Source organism: Narcine bancroftii, chromosome 6 (genome assembly GCF_036971445.1).
Source record: "Narcine bancroftii isolate sNarBan1 chromosome 6, sNarBan1.hap1, whole genome shotgun sequence".
NCBI classification, from domain to species: Eukaryota; Metazoa; Chordata; class Chondrichthyes; order Torpediniformes; family Narcinidae; genus Narcine; species Narcine bancroftii.
The window spans coordinates 30,525,144-30,546,290 of NC_091474.1; the positions used below are offsets into that span (position 1 = coordinate 30,525,144).

A 21,147-nucleotide genomic window follows, 5' to 3' on the forward strand; every position below is an offset into this window, starting at 1 on the left:
TTGGATGAGGAGCTGGCAAAGAACATGGAAATCTACAGCACAGTACAGGCCCTTTGACCAGTGTTGTGCCGACCCAATAACCGACTCTAACAACTGCCTAGAATTTCCCTACTGCGTAACCCTCCATTTTTCTCAGTTCTATGTACTTATCTAATAGTTTCTTAAAATACCCTATTGTATCTGCCTCCACCACTGTTGCCAGCAGCACATTGCATGCACCCACCACTCTGTGTGGAAAAAACTTGCTCTTAAATCCCCTTGTACTTGCTTTCAAGCACGTTAAAACTATGTTCCCTCGTGTTAGCCATTTCAGTCTGGGTAAAATTCTCTGGCCATCCACACAATCACTTCCTCCCATTATCATGTATTAGGTCTTCACTCACCCAAGGAGAAAAGACCAAATTCACAAAATCTATCCTCAAAAGGCATACTCTCCAATCCAGGCAACAACCTTTTGAATCTCTTCTGCATCCTCTCAATAGCATCCACATCCTTCCTGCAATGAGGTGTCTTGAATTGAACACAAATTTCTAAGTGGGATCTAACCAACGTCTTGTCCAGCTGTTACATTATCTCAAGGCCCTTAAACTCTATCTCATGGTTAATAAAGGCCAACACACCATACGCTTTCTTAACACTATCGACTTGTGCAGCAGCTTTGAGTGTCCTTCGGACATGGACCCCAAGATCTCTCAGTTCTTCCTCTCTCCTCAGATTCCTCAAATTAACATTGTGACCTACCAAAATCACTTCACACTTTTCTGGGTTAAACTCCATCTACCACTTCTCAGCTTAGCACTACATCTGATCAATGTCAGGTTGTAACCTCTGGCAACACTCCAGGCTATCCACAACATCACCATAAAGGAGATACATCAGATATAAACAGGAACATGTGCAGCATCTCTGGTCTCTTTTAAAGAATCACGAACAAAAGTAAGGGATCTTTACAACAATCTAGTTGACTTCATCTGATCACATAATTTACACTCGGGATACCTGTTGAAGCACGATCCTACACTTTTAATAGAGGTCTAACCAAGGAATCAGAAGACATGTTGCAATCCATCATGCCAGCTGAGGAATTTAAATGAATCAGTAACACAAAAATATAAAATTGTTATTTATACAGAAAATAACTGGAAACACTCTGGTAAGGAAACATCTATGGAGTGATAAATGAAGATGTTTCAGTCTGAAGAACCCTTACCAAAGCATAGAAAGTGAGAAAAAAGTTAATGTTGAAAGGTATGGACAGAGTAAATGCAAAAAAGTTGCTTCCCATGGTGGGAGAGTCTAGGACAAGAGGATACAACTTCAGGATTAAAGGGCATCTGCTTAGAACAGAGATGAGGAGGAATTTCTTCAGCCAGAAGGTGGTAAATCTGTGAAATTTGTTGCCACAGGTGGTTGTGGAGGCCAGGTCATTGGATGTATTTAAGACAGATTGATAGGTTCTTGATTATATAACCATATAACAGTCAGGTCATCAAAGGTAAAGGGAAGATGGTGGGCAGTGAGGCTGAGTGGGAATCTGGATCAACTCATGATGAAATGTCAGGAAAGACTCAATGGGTTGATTAGCCCTTTTCTGCTCCTATGTTTGTGGTCTTGTATGCAGGCAGTTGAGCATCATAGTCAGTATAAATATGGTAGATCTAAGGGTCTGTTCCTGTGGTATTGTATGTTCTATACATCTAACTGGGTTGAAGAAGAAAAATCAGAACTTTATAGACACTCGTAACAACAGCTGTAATAAAAAGAACTTACAAAATCCTTAAAAAAAGTTAACTTTCTTGAATAGTAATTATCAAGTAACTCGCTCACCTTATCCTCTGTGTTGACATACTTATTGAACCTCCTGAAGGCATCAATGTTGAATTTCATCAGTTCACCCAAAAGGTCGAAGTAACTCTGCAATACATCTCTCGACTTGCACTCACTATCGATTATACAGAACAAAATGTGCTACAAAAATAAAAACACAAGAATTTAATTTCTTTTGGAGGCACCAGCAATTCTCTTCATCTCTTGCATGGATGACAAAAAGTTTGCATTTCATTTTTTATGGAAAACAGAATCATTACAGCACAGATGGTGTTCTAGTCCAGTTAGGAATCTCATCTGTCAAACTCTGCCAATAAACCTCTTCTACATGACCCTTCATTTTTCTTTTGTGATGGACACAATTGCATTCAATGCTATAGCTATGGCCTCAGTAATATTTTATGAGAGTAGAAAGATGAAGGGCACCATGTAAATGTTTATAAAAGCACAAGGGACTTCAATAAAATAGTCTTTTTCTCCAAAGTAGACAAATCCAAAACTAGAAGGTATATGTTCAAAATGAAAGGGGAAAGATTTAAAGGGAAACTTTAAACACAATGTATGATCCTCATGGATCATACTGCCTTCTATCTATCCAAATTGTTTCCACCACCTAGGTAGACCTGACCATCTTTCATTGTTTGGCATTGAACCATAGAACACTACAGTGCAGAAAACAGCCATTTGAGTCTGTGATGAATTATTATTCTCACTGGCCCCTCTGACCTGCACCAAGTCCATACTCCTCCCATCCATGTACCTGCCCAAATTGTTCTTCAAAGTTAAAATTGAGCCAGCATTCACCACTTCAGCTGGTAGCTCATTCCATATTTCCACTATTTTCTGTGTGAAGAAGTTCCCCCTCATGTTTCCACCTAAACCTTTCCCCTTTCACACTGAACCCATGTCCTCTAATTTGTATCTCACTTACCCTCAATGACTTGCATTTACTCTATCTATACCATTGTGAATACCTCTATCAAATCTCCCCTCATTCTTCTATGCTCAGAGGAATGAAGTCCTCACCTGTTCAACGTTTCCCTGTAACTCAGTTCCTCACGTCCCCGCAACATTCTAATAAATCTCTGCACACTTTCAATTTTATTGATATCTTTCCAGTAGTTAGGTAACCAAAACAGCACACAATGCTTACTGCAAATTTGACCTCACCAATGTCTTATACAACTTTAGCATAATATCCCCACTCCTATACTCAATATTTTGATTTTCGAAGGCCAATGTGCCAAAAGCTCTCTTTATGATCCTATACTATCTGTGATGCCATTTTTAGGGAATTATGTATCTGTATTCCCAGATGCCTTTGTTCTACCACACTACTCAGCACCCTACCATTTTCTGGTGGTTTGTCTTTCCAAAATGCAACACCTTAAACTTGTCGGCATTAAATCCTATCTGCCAATTTGCAGTTCATTTTTCCAGATGGCCCAGCTCCCAATGCAAACTTTGAAAGCCTTCCTCACTGTCCACTATTATTTCTCCTTCTTTGGTATGGGAAGAGATTGGAAGATTACTTCATCCTATTCATTACTTCTATTAACTCTCCTTTGAGATAATCCGTGGCAATACAAAATGGTCAATGAGCATTGCAACCTTGTCCTCTGCCTTAATGCATAGCTGATCTTCTTTGATATCAATGGGTCCCAACCTCATTTCAACCAACTTGATAAACTGATGCCCATTGAAGATGTCCGATTTCTCTTGCGTTAACTCTCAATCTATTTGCAGACAGACAGCCTCTTTCTCATTCTTGCTTTTATTTCTATTTACAGCATTATGCATTTTTTCATTTGGATTATTTTCCCAACCTGCATCACATCAATCCACTTGCTCTTCCTCAACATTCTCCCCTTGTTTCATCCCATGCTCATTGTCATTCAAAGAATCCGTTATAAAGCATGGTCCAACTTGTTTACACCAATCAAGGTGTCTACTTGAGCTGGGCACATTTGCCTGCAACTCAGCCCATATCCCTCCAAACATTTACTATTCAAGTACCTATCTTAATGGCTTTTTTTAAACATTGCAGATGTATTCAACTACCACTTCCTCTTGCAGCGGGTACTATATACCCACCACGATCTGTGAAAACCTGCCTTCAGGTTTCTTTTAAATCTTTCCCCTCTCATATTAACAACCTTGTGAATCTTTCCTGCACCATCTCTAGCTTGGTCACATTAATCCTACAGTGTAGCAACCAGGACTGCCCTCAATACTTTAAGTGTGGCTGAACTAATGTTTAACAATTTGTGATATGACGACCTAACTCTTGTACTCAATACCATCAGCACCAAAACTAACCTTAAACGTGTTGCTACTTCCAGAGAACTATGCATTTGTCTAAGTCTCAACAATATTCTAAGGTCCTGCCATTCAAGTTCATTGTCACAAGTACCGACGTTCAGGGAGAGTTTGCTTTGTTAGCAGTCCAGCTAATCAAAAGGAGTAAAAACCACACTACAGAGTGTAGTTAAAGATGCAGAGAGAGATCTACAATAACAAAGACAACAGTATTTTACTTGTGTGAGGTTTGTACAAGAATCTGATAATACCAGGAAACAAATTGTTCTTGCACTATTTATACCCAGCCATGGTCTAACTTCCCAAATGCATCACTTTATGCTTGTCTGAGTTAGAGCCTTTTCTGAAAAACAATCCACCACAATTAATCTCTGCTTCATACCACCAAGCTAATATTGCTCCAAATGGCGAGCTTGTGTTCTAACATTCTGGACCAGCCTGCCAAGCTGGTCTGAGTTGAGGGCCATGCTAGGTTCACAAAGACAACATCTACCACCGATGCTCTGTTGCCAATTCAAAAAAAAACTCACAAGAGCCAATTTTCCATGCTTCAACCCAAGATGACTATTCCTCATCAGTCCTTTCCTTTTCAAAAGTAAATAAATCCCATCCCTCAGAACAAAAACTTTCCCACCACTCATGCAAGGCACATCAGCTATAGTATCCTGGTTTGTCCTTGCAATGCTTCTTAAATAAAGGCACAACTTTAGCCACCCTCCAATCTTCTAATACTTTATTCAAGGCTAATAATGATACAAAAATAATAATTCTATTAGATTTAAAATAGTTATTGACAAGAACAGGTTCACTTTTTAAATTGAAGCAAGGTGACCACAAGACATAGGAGCAGAAAAAGGCTATTCAGTGTGCCCCACCATTCAATCATTTTCCCGTTCAGCCCCACTGCTTAGCCTTCTCCCATAACTGATGCCTTGGCTAATCAAGTAACCATCAATGTCTGACTTAAATACATCCAATGATCTGGCCTCCACAACCATCTGTGGCAACAAATCCCATAGATTCACCACCCTTTGGCTGAAGAAATTCCTTTGCATCCCTGTTCTAAGAGGTGCCTTTAAATTCTGAAATTGTGCCCTCGACTCTCCCACCATGGGCAGCAATCATTCTATATCTATTCTGACAATGCCTTTCAACATTCAAAATGTTTCAATGAGATCCTGTCACTCTACTAAATTCCAATAAGTACAGGCCAAGAGTCATCAAACGTTCCTTATATAACCCTTTCGTTCTTGAGTCACCCTTGTGAAACCCCTCTGAATCTTCACAAAATTCAGCACATCTTTCTTTCTTTTCAATCTTTCTATTAAGCATATAAGTAAACAATACATGAGAATAGTAAAATCAGAAATTGCAATACATAATACAATGTATAATATTATAACATATTAAACAATATTATCCCTTTCTCACGTTAGAATATTCAAAATAAGAGAAAAAAATTGTTATTAAAACCCCATCTAACCTACCAAAGTAAACAAAAAGAACCAACAACAACAAAGGCTGGGCATCTTAATGTTTTCTTAAACAAGGAGCCCTAAACTGCTCACAATACACCAAGTGATCAGACAGGAACTTTCAAAAGTCAACTGGGAGAGGCTGTCTGGCAAGTGGAAGACTGTTAGACAAAGAGGGAGTGTTCAGGGGCAGCATGATCCTGTTAGAATGAAAGATAATGCCAGTTGGATTAGGAAAACCTAGATGACCAGAGAAGCTCTAATCAAGAAAAAAAGACCACGTCAGGCATAAATGATGGGATTAAGTGAATTCCTTGAGGATTAGAGGATGTAAGAATTCATTTAGAAGGGAAGGGCAGCATGGTTAGCGTAGCAGTCAGCACAATGTTAATATAGCGCCAGTGATTTGTGTTCAAATCCAGTGCTGTCTGTAAGGACATTGCACATTCTTCTTATGGCTGTGTAGGTTTCCTCCGAATGCTCCAGTTTCCTCCCACCCTTCAAAACAAAATTACATAATGTAAATTGGGTGTATTTAGGCAGTGCAGGTTTGTTGGGCAGTTTGCGCACTGCATCTCCAAATTTAAAAAAAATCAAGAATGCAAAGGGGGAAAATGAGATGGCTCTGACAGACAATTTTAAGGAGAAATCCAAAATTTTTTTAGAAGAACATTAAAAGGCAAAAAAATAATAATTTGGGAAGGAAAAGGGCCTCATCATCAACAAGGTCAGATGTGTGGAGCCATCAGAAAGACACAGAGGCTAAGGAACTAGAAGTCAAAAGCAATATCTTTATTTAAGAAGGGTTGCAATGACAACCCAGGAAACCAAGGACTGGTGAACTTAATGTCAGACACAGGTAATTTACTGGAGGGAATTCTGAGGGACAGGATCTAGCAGCATTGGGAAAGTTGAGGAAGGCAACAACTAATTAGGAATGATCAGCAGGGATTCATGCATGGGAAATGGTCTTAGAATTTTTTTTTAAAGAAGTGACAAGAAGTCCACATGAACTCCAGCAAGGTCTTTAATAACATGGCTCACGATAGGCAGATCCAGGATGTTAAACTGCATGAGATTAAGGGTGAGCATGAAAATTGGATAAAAAATTGGCTTTACAGCAGTAGATGAGGGTGGAGGATTTACTTTCCAGACTTGAGGCTTATGATAAGAGATGTTCACCATTGTTTGTCATTTATGTTAATGATCTAGATGGGAATATGGCTAGCGTGGTTTGTAGGTTTGCAAATGACATGAAAATTGGTGGTAGAGTGGATGAGGAAGGTGAGCCAAGATGACAACAGGATACAGGTATACCCTGCTTTACGAAACTACAGGTTCCTATGGAACCTTTCACAAGTTGAAATGGCGGAAAGCGAAGAAGCAATTACGATTGATTTATCCCCATCTGTCAATGGCTCTTACAATAAAACGCATCACATTTTGCGTGTAGTAAGCCTTAATTGTGGCTATTAGGCCTTGGTCACATGGTTGCATGACAATGCCTTCGCAGCACTATGCATTTTTTCATAGTGGTGAAAACCCTTTTGTAAAAGCAAACACAGCTTTCTTTGTAAAAAGTAAATTTCCATAAAATTAGTATTCAAAAAGCAGGGTATCAATTAAGTCAGTGGGTCAATAAATAGCAAATGAAGTTCAATTCTGATAAGAATCGACAGGTTGCATTTTGCCAAGTCAAACTAAGGCAGTACTTGCATACTAAATGATGGGGCCCAAGGGAGGATTGTGGAATAGACACCCAGCTGCCTGGAAATGGTAGTACAGGAGGATAGGATAGTGACAAAGTTTTAGGCCAGAGTATTGAGCACAAGAGTTGGTTGTCATTTTGTAGTTCTTCTAAACATTCACGTGTCCATATCTGGAATGCAGAGAATATTTCTGGCCATCATACTGCAGGAAGGATGTGTAAGCAATTGAAAGAGTACAGAAGAGATTAATCAAGATGTTACTTCAAATGGAGGGCTGAAGTTACAAGGATAGACTATGCTTGTTAATGCTGGAACAGATGAAGCTAAAGGGAGACATTACAGAAGTTTATAAAATTATGAATTGTTGATGGGAGAGATGGTCAAGGGTCTTCATCCACCAGAGAAAGGAAGTTTTTAACCAGAAGGCATTCAAGATGAGAGGAGAGAAATTTAGAGATCTGAGGAGCAAAATTTTCCACATTGAGAAATGAATACCTTGAATGAGTTGCCAGAGGTGATGGTGGAGGCAAATACAATTAAAATGTTTAAAAGGCTTTTGATACTTTGATAGGAAAGGAAAAAGTCAAATTAGCCTAATACAGGTGAATGGGATTAGCATCAAGAAGCCTCAAGATTGACACTGAAAAGGTGGGCTGAAAGAGAATGTTTCTCTGCAATACCCTGATTGTACAAGTACCCCTCCAATGAAATCACAACTCATCAAGTGCCTCGAGGAAATCTACACACTTAATTCCAGTCACAAGGTTTGAAAAGAAAATCTGCAGTTAAAAAAGGAATTTATCAATAAAAATTAAGCTTACAGAAAACCTGTCATCTTCACACAGTTGGTTTGTTTAATCATTTACAAAATGGTTCTGATTACCTCCAGCAGACCACGTTTCAAAAGGAACATCTGATCAGCATAAGACGTCACTCCTCGCAGAAAGCTCTCAACTGCTCTGGCCTGCCAGAATCTACCAGGAAGGAAAGTAAGGCATCAATTATGAAGTTTGGATGTTGTTTCTGTATTCTCACTTCATAATTACTCAGTAAATCAGGTTCTATGGTGACTTGCAGTACTAGCTATGTAGCAAAATTATGAATGTGCATTAATATTTATTTAATTGTACAGTATCAAAAATCCCTATAATCCACATTCTTTAAACATAGCACTTTTCCACCAACTACAATACAAACTCAACAAGAAGGCAATTAAGCCAAATGATTCCACAGGCTGCAGATCTTAGTCACTGCATAAATTCAACACTGAAAAAGACAAATAATTTGTCTAAAGGCAATACACATTCTATAACAAAAAAGAATGCACTTGCATTCCACTTGGTCAAACTTGTTCTTCATCACTCATCAAGCTGATTCACCAATTGCAATTTCATCTTGTGTCAACATTTCAAGATCATAATTTAATTTAAAACTTTTAGCCTAATTTTCGTTCGTTCTGAGTCTGAAGATTCTACTCCTGATGAGGGTGTTCACTGCTGAGTAAAATCAAAATGATAAACTTAAAGTGCTCACAGTAATAACCTATATAAGGTTTTTAAAAAAGCGTAAAATTGATAAGGCTCCAAGTCATAATGGCCATTCAAAGGAATGAGGGATGCTTCCCTTGAACTGAGAGCTGGCTTACATAGTCCTTTCTGTCAAAGAAAAGGGACAAAGGTACCACAAATTTAAGAAATAACAAATTTAACATTCATTCAGGATAGAAATAGAGAGTGAAGAAACAAAAGGACTTCAGCTTGCTATTGCTCATTAGCTTGTTAGTGAAGAGACTGGAGACGTGGCTTTTTAAATTACTCCCACACTCTCCCCAACTCCTGGGAAATAATGATATTCACAATAATGTTTCTGAATAGAGTGGGAGAGGGAATTAATGAGCCAATGGTTCAGCTGGCCTTTCCTGCCAATGAGTTTTGCACTTTAAAAATATTGAAGTACAATTGTGTCCAATTTATCTGGAATGTGGGGGAAACCTACCTGAAGGAGGATTCAACAGGTTCTTTTTTCATAACCTGTAATAATCTTGTCAGAAGTCCCTTCTTTCCATCACAGATCAGTTTTCTGAAAAAGATAAAAATATGAAAGGAGTTAATGACAATGACATGAAGGAAACTTTGAACAACATATCTGCTTCAGTGTTTTATTTTTCACAAACAAAAATGTAGGTGGTTTGATTAGTAAGCTTGCAGACATGCAACGATTAGTGGAGGTGAGGATAGTACTGAAGGTTGCTGTGGAACATCACAGGATCAGGCATTTCATCTATCATGTCTGTGCCAAACATAAACTCTAACTCACCACTCCTACACTAGACCGGATACTGGCTGCTCCAACATCACATGGCCTTTCTTGTTTCTGAGTACCCTGCCCTCCTTCCTGCAATCTTTATGTTCCAGTATGAATGCAGTTTCCTGAACCTTACTATGCTTCCTTTTCCTTCTTTGGCAACTCTCACCATCCAAGGTTCTCTTACCTTGTTAGCCTTATCCATCCTTCACACTGGAACATATCAGTCCTGGGGTCTAATTATAGTAAAACCCCATTATCTGGTATTCAAGCAAAAAGAAAAAAAAACACAGAAAATGAATAGATAAAAAGTACATGTTTAAAACTGGTGTGCTTTGACATTAGTTTGCCAATCACACAACATGCTGTCTCAAGCAACTGGAAAATTCACTCATCTTGCATCTACCAATCACCATAGGTGCCAGGTATCAGGGGTTTCACTGTAATTGGTTCTTAAATAAGGCCCACATCCCTGTTGTGGTTTGCCTAATAACAGCTCCGGCCAATCACCTTTCTAATCATAATTATCCTTTCCCCAATTTAGTACTTTTCGACAAGACCCAAGATTATCCTTGTGCAAAACTATTTTGAAAGTTGAGGCTGAGTGATTATTTCTAAAATGCTCCGATCATTTGGCCGGGCTCAATTGCCAATACAAGGTCTAGTATCGTTCCCTCCATGATTGGAATATCTCCACGCTGCTTCAAGAATCTCTCCTGGACACTTAACAAATTCTGTCCCGTCTAAGCCTCTGGAACAAGTGACATCCTAGACAATCTCAAGAAAATTAAATTCTCCTCCTACAACTGTTGCTTTTGCACAACTTTGCATGATCTGTCTACCTATCCCCCCCTCTAGTGGCTCTTTGGACGCTTCCACAGTAGCTCCGTGAGAATGCTTACACCTTTATTATTTCTGATTTCTATCTACACTGTCTTAGTAGTTGAGCACATCATCAAGTAGCCTTTTAGGGCAACTGTGAAGCTCTCCTGGATTAGCCATGCTATAGTGTGCCATGCTCACCTTTCCTGGAAGAGAGCCAAATATCTGAATCCCTCCTTCCTCACCAGCTCCTTAACAAGGCATTAAACAGCATTATCTTCCTGTTTTGTGCTTCATGAGCACATGGCATGGGTAGTAATCCTGAGATGACAGTCTTGAAAGTCTTGCTTTATAAAGTCCTACCTAGGTCACAGAGCTCATTCTGCAGGGCCACATTTCTCACTTTCTTATGTCATGGACCACAACCTCTGGGTGGTCTCCTTCCCCAAATTTCCTGGGCCTTGGCACTACAGTGCTATGGGCCCAGAGGACCCCAAAACCCAGTAGCAATAGAATTTCACCAAGAAGAACATAAGTTGCTTTTAATTATCTTTAAACATGAAAACAGGATCAAACTCTAACTTATTACTGTGACAGAATATAGTTATGTTTTTGGGAGATAAATTGGGGCAGGTTTTTCAGTGTAGTTCACATGCAAACACTTTAAAATAGATATTATTTAAAATACTGGACCTCTGCTCATGCTAGACATGTCAGCCCCAGAGCCTTTGAAAAAGCTTCGGAAAGTACCCAAGAGCCTTCACTAATGGATTGTTTACAAAAAGGCAACAGGTGAAAGAACTTGTCGGAGCCACAGACTGTCTGCAGTGGAACTTGCTATTCTGGGGGGGGGGGGGGTCATGTGGTTTTGCAAGCAGAGAGAGTAAAACAGGCTTTTAGAGGGAGAAAGAGATGTCAGTTCTGCAGTTTTACAGTCAGCAGCAGCAGTTGGGATTGGAACAGGATAAGCTGGGAAGCTTGTGGAAAACCCCATTTGGAAGACAGGTTATGAGTGCTTGGTTCAGCCTGGTCAAAGCCCTTGTGGTTCATGCAAGAGGAGAAGACTGGCTGTCTAATGTTTCACTTGAAATAAGAGAAACAAAAAGGCACTCAGTGGTGACCCGAAAGAAAGAGGTTATCATCTGGAGAACCCTGAGGGGGCAAGTTTCTTCAGCAAGACACTGAAGAGGCTGATGGAAGTAAGTGTACAACAAAATTTCTCTCTGAAAACCGACAAGAGCCTACCTGAGCGGTAACAATTTACCTTCCAAGCACCAAAGCCTGGTGAACTTTATAAATGTTAAATTCTGTGCACAGTATAAGAATTGCCAGCAACCAGTGAACTTGGAAGAATGAGGTGAGATTGGACTGTGAATCAAAGAACTTTTCTGACCTCACACACACATTACATACATGTGTGCTTAGAATTAGAAGGGGGTTAAGTTAGGTTAGTTAAGTCAATAGTGATAAGTTAACTGTTTTCATGTTTAAAGATAATTAAAAGCAACTTTTTATGTAATCATTTGTCTTGGTGAATATCTATTGCTGCTGGGTTTTGTGGTCCTCTGGGCTCGTAACATCACTATTAACTTAAACTAACTTAACCCCCTTATAAGTGCAAGTGTATGTAATGTGTGTGTACATTCAGAAAAGTTCTTTGATTCACAGTCCAATCTCAATTTTTACTCATCCGTTCACTGGTATTAGGCAATTCTTAGACTGTACACAGAATTTAACATTTATGAATTTCACCAGGCTTTGGTGCTTGAAAGGTAAATAGTTACTGCTCAGGAAGCTTCTTGTCGGTTTTCAGAGAGATTTTTTGCTCATTGGACACACACACAAACTGATTCCTTCTGATCAGCCACTTCAGTGTCTTGCTGAAGAAACGTGCCCCATCAGGGTTTTCCATATGATAACCCCTTTCTTTCAGGTCACCACATAGTTCCTTTTCTGTTTCTTATTTCAAGCTAAACATTATACAGCCAGCCATCTCCTCTTATGGACCACAAGGGCTTTGACCAGCCTGAACTAAGAACTCACAACCCATCTTCAAAATGGGGGTTTTCCACAAGCTTGCCATATTCCAGTCCCAGCTGCTGAACTCAGAGAAAACCACATGACCCTCTTAGAACAGCCAACTTCACCCAGACAGACTGCAGCTCCGGACCTAATCTTCTGAGTCCATTCATCTGTTGCTTTCCAAAACAATAATCCATTACTTCACAGCATGTCCAATTAACACCTCCTTGTGAAGTCCTTATAGGCATTCTTCAAAGATTTTGCAAAGGCACTCGAAGCTTGGACTGTCTGGCTTGAGCAGAGCTCTGGCATTTTAAATGAGATCTATGTTGTGAATTTTTTGTATCTTTTTGTGACCTAACTAAAAAAAACACCCGCAATTTATCTCCTTTTAAAACATATCTATATACAATATAAAATATAGCATTAACTGTCACAATGGTAATGTATTGGAGTCTCCCTTGCAGCCACAGAATTGCCTATCTGTGCCCCGACCATGGAGTCCCCTATAACAATCACTCTACCTGACTTCAACCTTCTCTGCTGAGCCTCAGAGCCCGATGTGATGGCAGAGGCATGTTTGTTGCTGCTACCCTCAGATTAGATATTACTAGTGTGGGTTGGGGGGGGAGGAGGAAAATGACATACTTCCTGCAGATGTAGTTCCAGGGACACCAGTACTCTCCCTGATGTCTCATATCTTGCAGGAGGACCAGATTTCTCCCCACTGCATTACCGCAAGCTGCACTGTCTGAAATATGAAAGCTCTGAACCTGTTCTTCCCTGATCCCCTGCTCAGCTCTTTCACCAAAGCCTCAGCACTTTATTTAATCATAGCACTTGCTCGCAATTACTGCCACTCACCAAGTGACTACTTCATTTATGGCTCTGCTGTGCCTCCAAAAAGTCAATCACAATTGGGCTGCTCCTCATAGCATTTGGGTCCTGAGCAAACCATGAGAAGTTGGAGGGACTCAACAACATCCATGGAGAGAAAAAGTAAACATTTCAGGTCGAGACCTCTTTGGGAGGCACAGTGAACAGGCAATTGGTAAGTAAATGGCACTTGATCGGACTAACACTTGTTAACGATTAGAGTAGACTGATTGGTAAGTAATCAGATAGATTATTTTACCATGAATAGGCCAATTTTCCACATTGGCAGTATGATAACTATGGTGGATCAGCTTGCCTGGAACACATGATGTCTAAAATCTGGCTTTTGTGACAGTAGGGATTTCAGGAGGAGCTGAGACAAGTCATCAATTTGATGCTTTTAGAATGTTAAATTCACACTATGAATGTTTCAGGCATGTATTTAGCATGGCTAAATCTTCATTGAGAATGGCAACATCCTGGATTTATTGCAAACTAAATTGACCTTAACTTTAAAAGCTGAGAGTACCTGTCCCCTAAATTCAGATTCATGGCTTCACATTAAAAGGTGGGAGATAATTGATATGACTGAATTATTTTAATGCTATTAAAATGTTTACATCCAGTTGGTGACAAATGAAAACTTGTTAACCTGTCAGTGTTGACAACAGCTTCCACCTCCGGAATATTGGCTTTTAGTGAGATTACACCAAGTTCATTCAACTCCTGGCTGTTCAACAAGAGGTACTTGTTCCTGAAAATCCAAGAACATTGGTCATTATCAGCATTCACAAGCATCACACATTCTTCTCGTCTAATCTTTTGGGAGATAGGATGAGTGTCAGTGGTTGATTTGATGAGAGGTCAGAAATGTTTGCGCATGAGGAACTGGCTACTTTATGATCCCACACTATTTGCAGCCAAAAATGTGTTTGCAGATCAGACACAGAACAGGAGATTGGTGAAGTTATTAGTGTGGGTGCTCTGTTGATACTAGAGCAGAACAGAGGGAAGCTAATAAAATGTAATAATGAGGTCACTCCTGGAGTACTGTGCAGAGTTTTGGTTTCCTTATCCAAGAAAGGAGGCAGTTTAAAAGAGGTTAATTTGTGGGATGGGAAGCTTCTACTATAACTTGTAGCTAAAGAAATAAGATGTATTTAAATTAAATAAATTAATGATGAGAAATCTCATTGAAACACACAAGATCTTAAGTGGATATGATAGGATAGCTGTCAAAATGTTTCCACTACTAAAAGGATCCTGAACTAGGGGACATAGCTGAAAAATAATGGGGTGATAAACTAAAATTGAACGGATTTGAATTATTCATTGTTACTGTACCTAAATACAGTTGTAAACTTTGTATTGCCTGCTACTCAGGTATCAACTCATACAGGGGGCAGTAACAAATAAATAAACAAATTACTAGAACAACATTGTAGGGCAAGGGTGGCCAAACTTGCTTAACGCAAGAGTCACATACGATAAACTTCAGATGTTTGAGAACCGCCAAGACATGACAAAATATTCCATACATTTTTTTTACTCTTATATGAACATTTTGTTACGAAAAATTTATATTAATAAATGTACATAATTAATGTACACATTAATGAACATAGTTTTTAAATTGCTAATTTGTATGAGTTACAATAATCAAAAAGTACACATATCCACACCAAATATGTTGTTTATATCGGCAAGCCTACATTCGGGACATCGGGAGCTCGGATGGACAGGAGGTCGAGGCGTCGAGAGCTCCAGAGGACGGGTGACTTGGATCTCACACTAACCTCCGCTAACTTCACTGCCCGCAACACAGCCACAATCACACAAACTGTACCCACTAAACCTACCACTGTGAGCAGCGGCTCATAGGATTCCTGTCTCAGCCAACATATTTCTGCAAGCCGCACATTATACTGTATATCAAAGAGCTGTATGTATGCGGTTTGGCCACCCCTGGTGTAGGGAGTGTTGTTTCATTGAATCAAATTGTGCATGATATGGAAAAAATTACAAAGTGCAGGGCATAAAGGAGTTAAAAAGAATACAATGGCATCTTTTTGCCAATGAGAGATTTAAACAACAGGCAATAAATTGTCCTCAAATCTGCTGGTTCATGTTTTCAAGCTCCTATTTTCTGCCCAATAGGTCGGTGGGGTGGGTGGGGAGGGGAAAGAATGGAGACAAATGAAAGACCAGGGCAAGTCTTTCCTAGAAACGCTGGAGGTGCCAACAGAAATGGAGGAAGGAAGGTTTAAATTCACACAAAGGCAGCATAACACTAGAATGGTGTTACAATTCTGTAGTCTTAGGCAGAGAAGTTCCTGTTATGCATCTGGACAGGATACTTTCGAGCGCATCTACAAAATTTGGTAAGAAGCTCAGAGACTTTGTAGACAACATTCTCAGAAGCTTGGGAATATTCTTTGAACACAAAACAGTAAAGCTCAGTGCAGGCCTTATCAACCTATGATGCTGTGATGACTTAGAAAAATCTCCTCCACATTAGTCTAACCCTTTCCAACCTCATAGCCCAAAGCTCTCAATTTTTCTTACTTCCACATTTATTTTCTATACAAAATTAGGTGTTTCAACACTGATGAGGCCCTCCAAATAAACAAAATGTCACCAAACAAAACAATGCTCTAATGGTTTTTGGATACTTACTCATGGTGATCACTGAAGCTCTGAAGCAACCTTAGGAATTGGATTTTCAGGGAAATTTCCTACAAAGGACGGCAAACACAAGAACATAAAAATCAGAAACACGAGGAGGGCACTTGGACTTTCAAGATAATGGATGATCTTCTACCATATTCATTAAAAAGTTTTAAACACACTCAAAGACTGCCTCCGTGGTGGAAACTCCACAAGGTACGTCACAAAGCAGAGAAATTTCCTCATCTCATTTCAAAATAGCATACCCCTTGTACTTAAAATGTGTCTCCGATCAGGGGAAACATGTTACTTCATCCAGTCTCACAGCATGGTGTGTAGCAGTTAGCATAACACCTTTTCAGTGCCAGCGATCGGGACCGGGTTGGAATCCCACTTTGTCTTTAAGAAGTTTGTATGTTTTCCCTGTGTCTGCATGGGTTTTCCCCAGGGGCTCAGGATTCCTCCCACTGTTCAAAATATACCGGTGGTGTAGGTGAATTGGGTGCAAATCAGGCAGCATGGCCTCATGGGCCAAAATGGTAACCGTGCTGTAGGTTTAATTTTTTTAAGTTTAAAAATTCACCACACTCCTTGATCTCTTCAGCCATAACATAGAGCACGCCTTTCAGCCTCTAACGCTGTTCTGACCTATACAATCCTACTCCACTATCAATTGAACTCTTTCGTCCCCCAGTTCATAACCAACCCCCCTAGTTTTCTTACATCCATGTGCCTGTCTGAGAGTCTCTTAAACGTCCCTCTTGCATCATCCTCCACTAGCACCCTTGGCAGTACATTTTAGGTACCCACAACTCTTGTGTTTAAAAACTATCTCTGTTTTCTCTATCCTTTCCTCTACTCACTTTAAAACATGTCCTCTGGTATTGGGCAATGCAGAAAAAGGTGGACTGTGTGGCTCAGTACAACAATAACACCATCTACAAATTTGCCGACGACACCACTGTAATGGGATGTATAAAGGAAGGAGATGAGTCACCAAATAGCATGGAGATTTAAAACTTGGCTGAATGTTTTACCAACAACAGCAATCTTGGACTCAATATCACCAAAACTAAGGAACTGATTGTTGACTTCAGGAAAGGAAAGCCAGAGGCATACATTCCAATGATCATTGGGAGATGAGAGGTGGAGAGAGTGAGCAAATTTAAGTTCTTGGGAGTCACCATCTCGGAGGATCTTTCCTGGACCCAAAACACCAACGGCATCATGAAGAAAGCATGTCAGCACCTCTACTTTCTCAGGAGTTTGCAAAGGTTTGGTAATGACACCAGAAACCCTGTCAAATTTCTACAGAGGTGTGGTGGAAATTGTGCTGACTGGCGCATCATGATTTGGCAATGGGAACACCAATAACCCTGAGCATAAAGCCCTCCAAAAGGTAGTGGACACACCCCAGAACATCACAGACAAAATCCTCCCCACTATTGTGTGCATCTACAGGGAATGTTGTTGTCGGAAGCAGCAATCATCAAAGACCCACACCACCCACTCTGTTCTTGCTAATGCCATCAGGAAAGAGGTATAGGTACCAAAAGATTGGCACCACCAGGTTTAGGAACAGCTGCTAACCCTTCACCACAGATGCTTCAATAAAAAACTCAAGACTCATTTAAGGACTCTAACTTGTGCATTTTATTGATTTTCTTTTGTTCTCTCTGTATTGCACACTTTACATTCATTATCTATTTACAGTTCTTTTATTTGTTTACGCTTACACTGTGTACAGTTTATTTTTTTGCACTACTAAGTAGTGGTAATTCTTCTGCAACCACATGAAAAAGGAATCTCAGGGTTCTATGTGATGTCATACATGTACTGAAAATAGATAGATAAATCTGAAATCCGAATGTCTATTCTATAGTCATATACATCCATAAGGGCCACCTTTAACTCTTCTTTGAATACGCATCATGAACTGGTTACTTTATGTAGGGAGTTCACAACTCTATGGTATGGTGACAACAATCTTGGAAATGCTGTACCCTTGATTTTAAAGAAATTGCTTATTTTGTCTAATGAACCCCAATGTATCAAGGAGTGTCGGATTATTAAATACAGATCTCTTTAAAGTTTCAAGTTTAAAGGCACATTCTGATCTTTTAGCAAGATCCTAAGACTCCAAAGGAATGCTTGAATTGGATGACACTCATAACTACACAAGGGGTTTACCTGCACACATGCTCAATTATTGTTAGTGACATAGATCTAGGATTAAAAATGCATGGTGAATTTGGCACTAAGTTGGAAAGGATGCAGAGAAGAAAAAAATAATGTTATGCTTTTTCTTTCAAGAATGACTTTACATGGGTTTAACACTTAACAGATTTTATTTCCCTTGAGCTGCTTCAACTGACTACCAATGACAACCTCTGTCATGTCACTTCTGGTTTCTGCCAACTGCATGCTGGAAAATGTAGTTCTTAATTAAATGCATAATAACACACCTTTCCCCTTTAATAAACAAAAACAAACACAATACTATGTCTACATAACAAAAGTATCTACATTTTTCTGCCCATTTCTTCCACTCATCAGTTTTCAATCCATCTCTGAGGTGGCTTAATAGTCCATTTTGGTCTTCTATGTGTTTTCACCAGTGTACTGCTTGCATTTGCTGTGCTAGACTTGGTGTCTTTCTGTGGACTCTGAACCACATGTTCCTTTTTCTCCCTGCGCTGGACCCTTTTGCATACTGACAGATGACGGGTCACAACTGGGTTACAGCTTGTGGCTGTAGATTCACTCGGTTCCCTCTCAGAGGTGTCCCTTCTTTTGTTTGGATCTGGTCGGAATATAGATCTATTTCCTTTTTCACATACCCTGGCAAGGCCCATGCACCAGAATTGTGATCTCGGATTCACACTGGAACTCCAGGCTTCAAAATTGGTAGGCTTTTCGCTCCAAGGCCATGTCAGGATGCATCAGCTGACATCCTGGTGTGTCTCTCCGGATCATTAATTTTAGTAGACTCTTCTAATAAGCCTTTTTTGGGAGCCTGGAAGCACATTTTTCTGCTCAAAGAGTGATCTAAACGGTGCTGACACAGTTGACGGATGAGGGATGAAGTCATCATCCCCAAGAAATGTCTCATCTTCTCTTTGTTTTAGGGCCTCGCAAAATTCTCAATTGGCTGATGTCTTTCTTGGATCAGGCTTCACTCCCTGTTCAAATATCATATCTCCTATGAAGGTCAGTGTTTTTATGCCAAACTCACATTTTTCGTTATTTAATTTCAAATTGACATTCCGTGTCATGTCAAGCACTTGCCTTAGTTGTGTATCATCTTCATTCTTGGCTGACCCCCATGCAATGAAGTCATCCATAAGGTTTTCAATTCCAGGTATACTTTCAAAGATCACATGGATGGTTTTATGATAGACTTTGGTGCGGATGAGATCCAATATGGTAGCCAAAGAAAGTGGTATCTTCATTGTGGAGTATTGAAGGCGCATAGTCTCGAACATGCTTCCTCAAGACCCCAATGATCCGTCGAGCTTGATAAACCACTTGGCATCTGCAAACCGGGACATGTTTCCTTCCGTATCGGCAATTTAAAATGCTCTCTCTTGATGGCTTTATTAAGATCTCTTGGGTCCAGACATGTATGCAATGCTCCATTTTCCTTTTGCACAATGACCAGTGAATTGACCCAATCTATAGGTTGTTCAATTTTCTGGATGACTTTCATCTGTTCCTTGCACACTAGTTCTTGTTTAAGTGTCTCCAAGAGGAAATGGAATTTTCCTGCATGCTTGGACAATAGGAGCCACTGTCTCATCTATGTGGATCTTGTTTACACCAGGTAAATAGCCAAGACACTCAAAGACATCTGCATACTCTTCCATGAGGGTTGTGTACTTATCTTTGGTCTGTGAAGTCACTAGGAAAACTCTTTTCACCAGGTTGAGCTCTTCACGTGCACTCAGACCTAATATTGGCTGTATTCTCCTTTCTATAATCAATCGCTGTGACTTTCGATGCCGCTCTTTGTGTTTGAAGATCACCATACAGCCCCCTTTTACTGGAACATTCTCTCCAGTGTAGTCTGTCACTTTTAATTTTACAGGAAAAATCTTGCTCTTTTTGGTGAGGGTCTTATAATCGTCCATAAATAACAGATTCAACTGGGCTCCGGTGTCGACCTTAAATGGAATTACGGTCTCATTCACAGTCACTGGAGCGATCTGTTCCATTTTGCCAGCATCAGTCTGGAGTGAATCCACGAAGAATTCCTCCAATTCTTCATCCACTGTGTGTACCTTGCTCTTGGTATCCCCTGGTTTGCAGCACTTTGAAAAGTGATTGTTCTTCCCACATTTACGTCAGGACTTTCCATGAGCAGGAAACATCTTTGGAATATATCTACCTCCGCATCTGCTGTTTGAGATTACCACTTTGCTTTGCAGTTGCTTTGGGAAAGTCTTGGTGCTCGGCTTATCTGTTTCATCACATGCACTGTGGTGTTCATCTTGTGCAGCTCCTCACCTTGTGCTCGTGTGGTCTCTGTTCCCTTACACAAATTCACTGCCTTTTCCAGTGTCAAATCTTTTTCATGCAACAGCCTTTCTCTCAGTCGATTATCTGGGATTCCACAAACTATTATTCTGTCTTTAATGAGTGAATTTTTCAAATCTCCAAATTCACAGGACCTCTGCAGTGTGTGAAGCTCGGCTAAGCTCATACCTTGTTTTTTGTCACAGGAGACTTCCAACAACAGCCCCCTTCGAGTGTCACTGCTAATTAACGCTCAACAGCGTGCATTGCATGCTGTGAAATGTAGTTCTTATTTACATGCAAAACAACAATCAGTATGTTATTGGGACGAGGGAGGTCAAATTAAAATGAGAGGTTGGATCTTTATTCCCTGGAGAGTAAGAGCCTGATGGGTTATCAGAGAAAGTGAATGGTCAGCCTTTTTCCCAATATACATGATTCTGGAGCTAGATGAAGTGCATTCAACTTCAGCAATTGAAAGTTCCGAAAGGACTGCTGCTCCTTTGTTCAACATGGGAAATGGGGATAATTCAGGAAATTATAGGCCAGTAAGCCTATTAAAGATTTTTGATGAGGGAAGGGAAGGAGATGTTTTCTATTTGGACTTCAGT

At 39.9% G+C, this 21,147-nt stretch overlaps 1 protein-coding gene across 3 annotated transcripts in view; it reads right to left on the bottom strand.

Moving 5' to 3' along the window:
• The window catches only part of LOC138735920 (short transient receptor potential channel 4-associated protein-like), an 86,905-nt gene that overhangs the window by 30,339 nt on the left and 35,419 nt on the right, over nt 1-21,147 (bottom strand). For all 3 annotated transcript variants that reach the window (XM_069884585.1, XM_069884586.1, XM_069884587.1), the window contains exons 11-15: nt 16,031-16,089; nt 14,007-14,108; nt 9,326-9,409; nt 8,214-8,304; nt 1,828-1,968 (exon numbers count right to left, since the gene is read on the bottom strand). In XM_069884585.1, the coding sequence (XP_069740686.1) occupies nt 1,828-1,968; nt 8,214-8,304; nt 9,326-9,409; nt 14,007-14,108; nt 16,031-16,089 (477 nt within the window). The remainder of the gene's footprint in view (nt 1-1,827; nt 1,969-8,213; nt 8,305-9,325; nt 9,410-14,006; nt 14,109-16,030; nt 16,090-21,147) is intronic.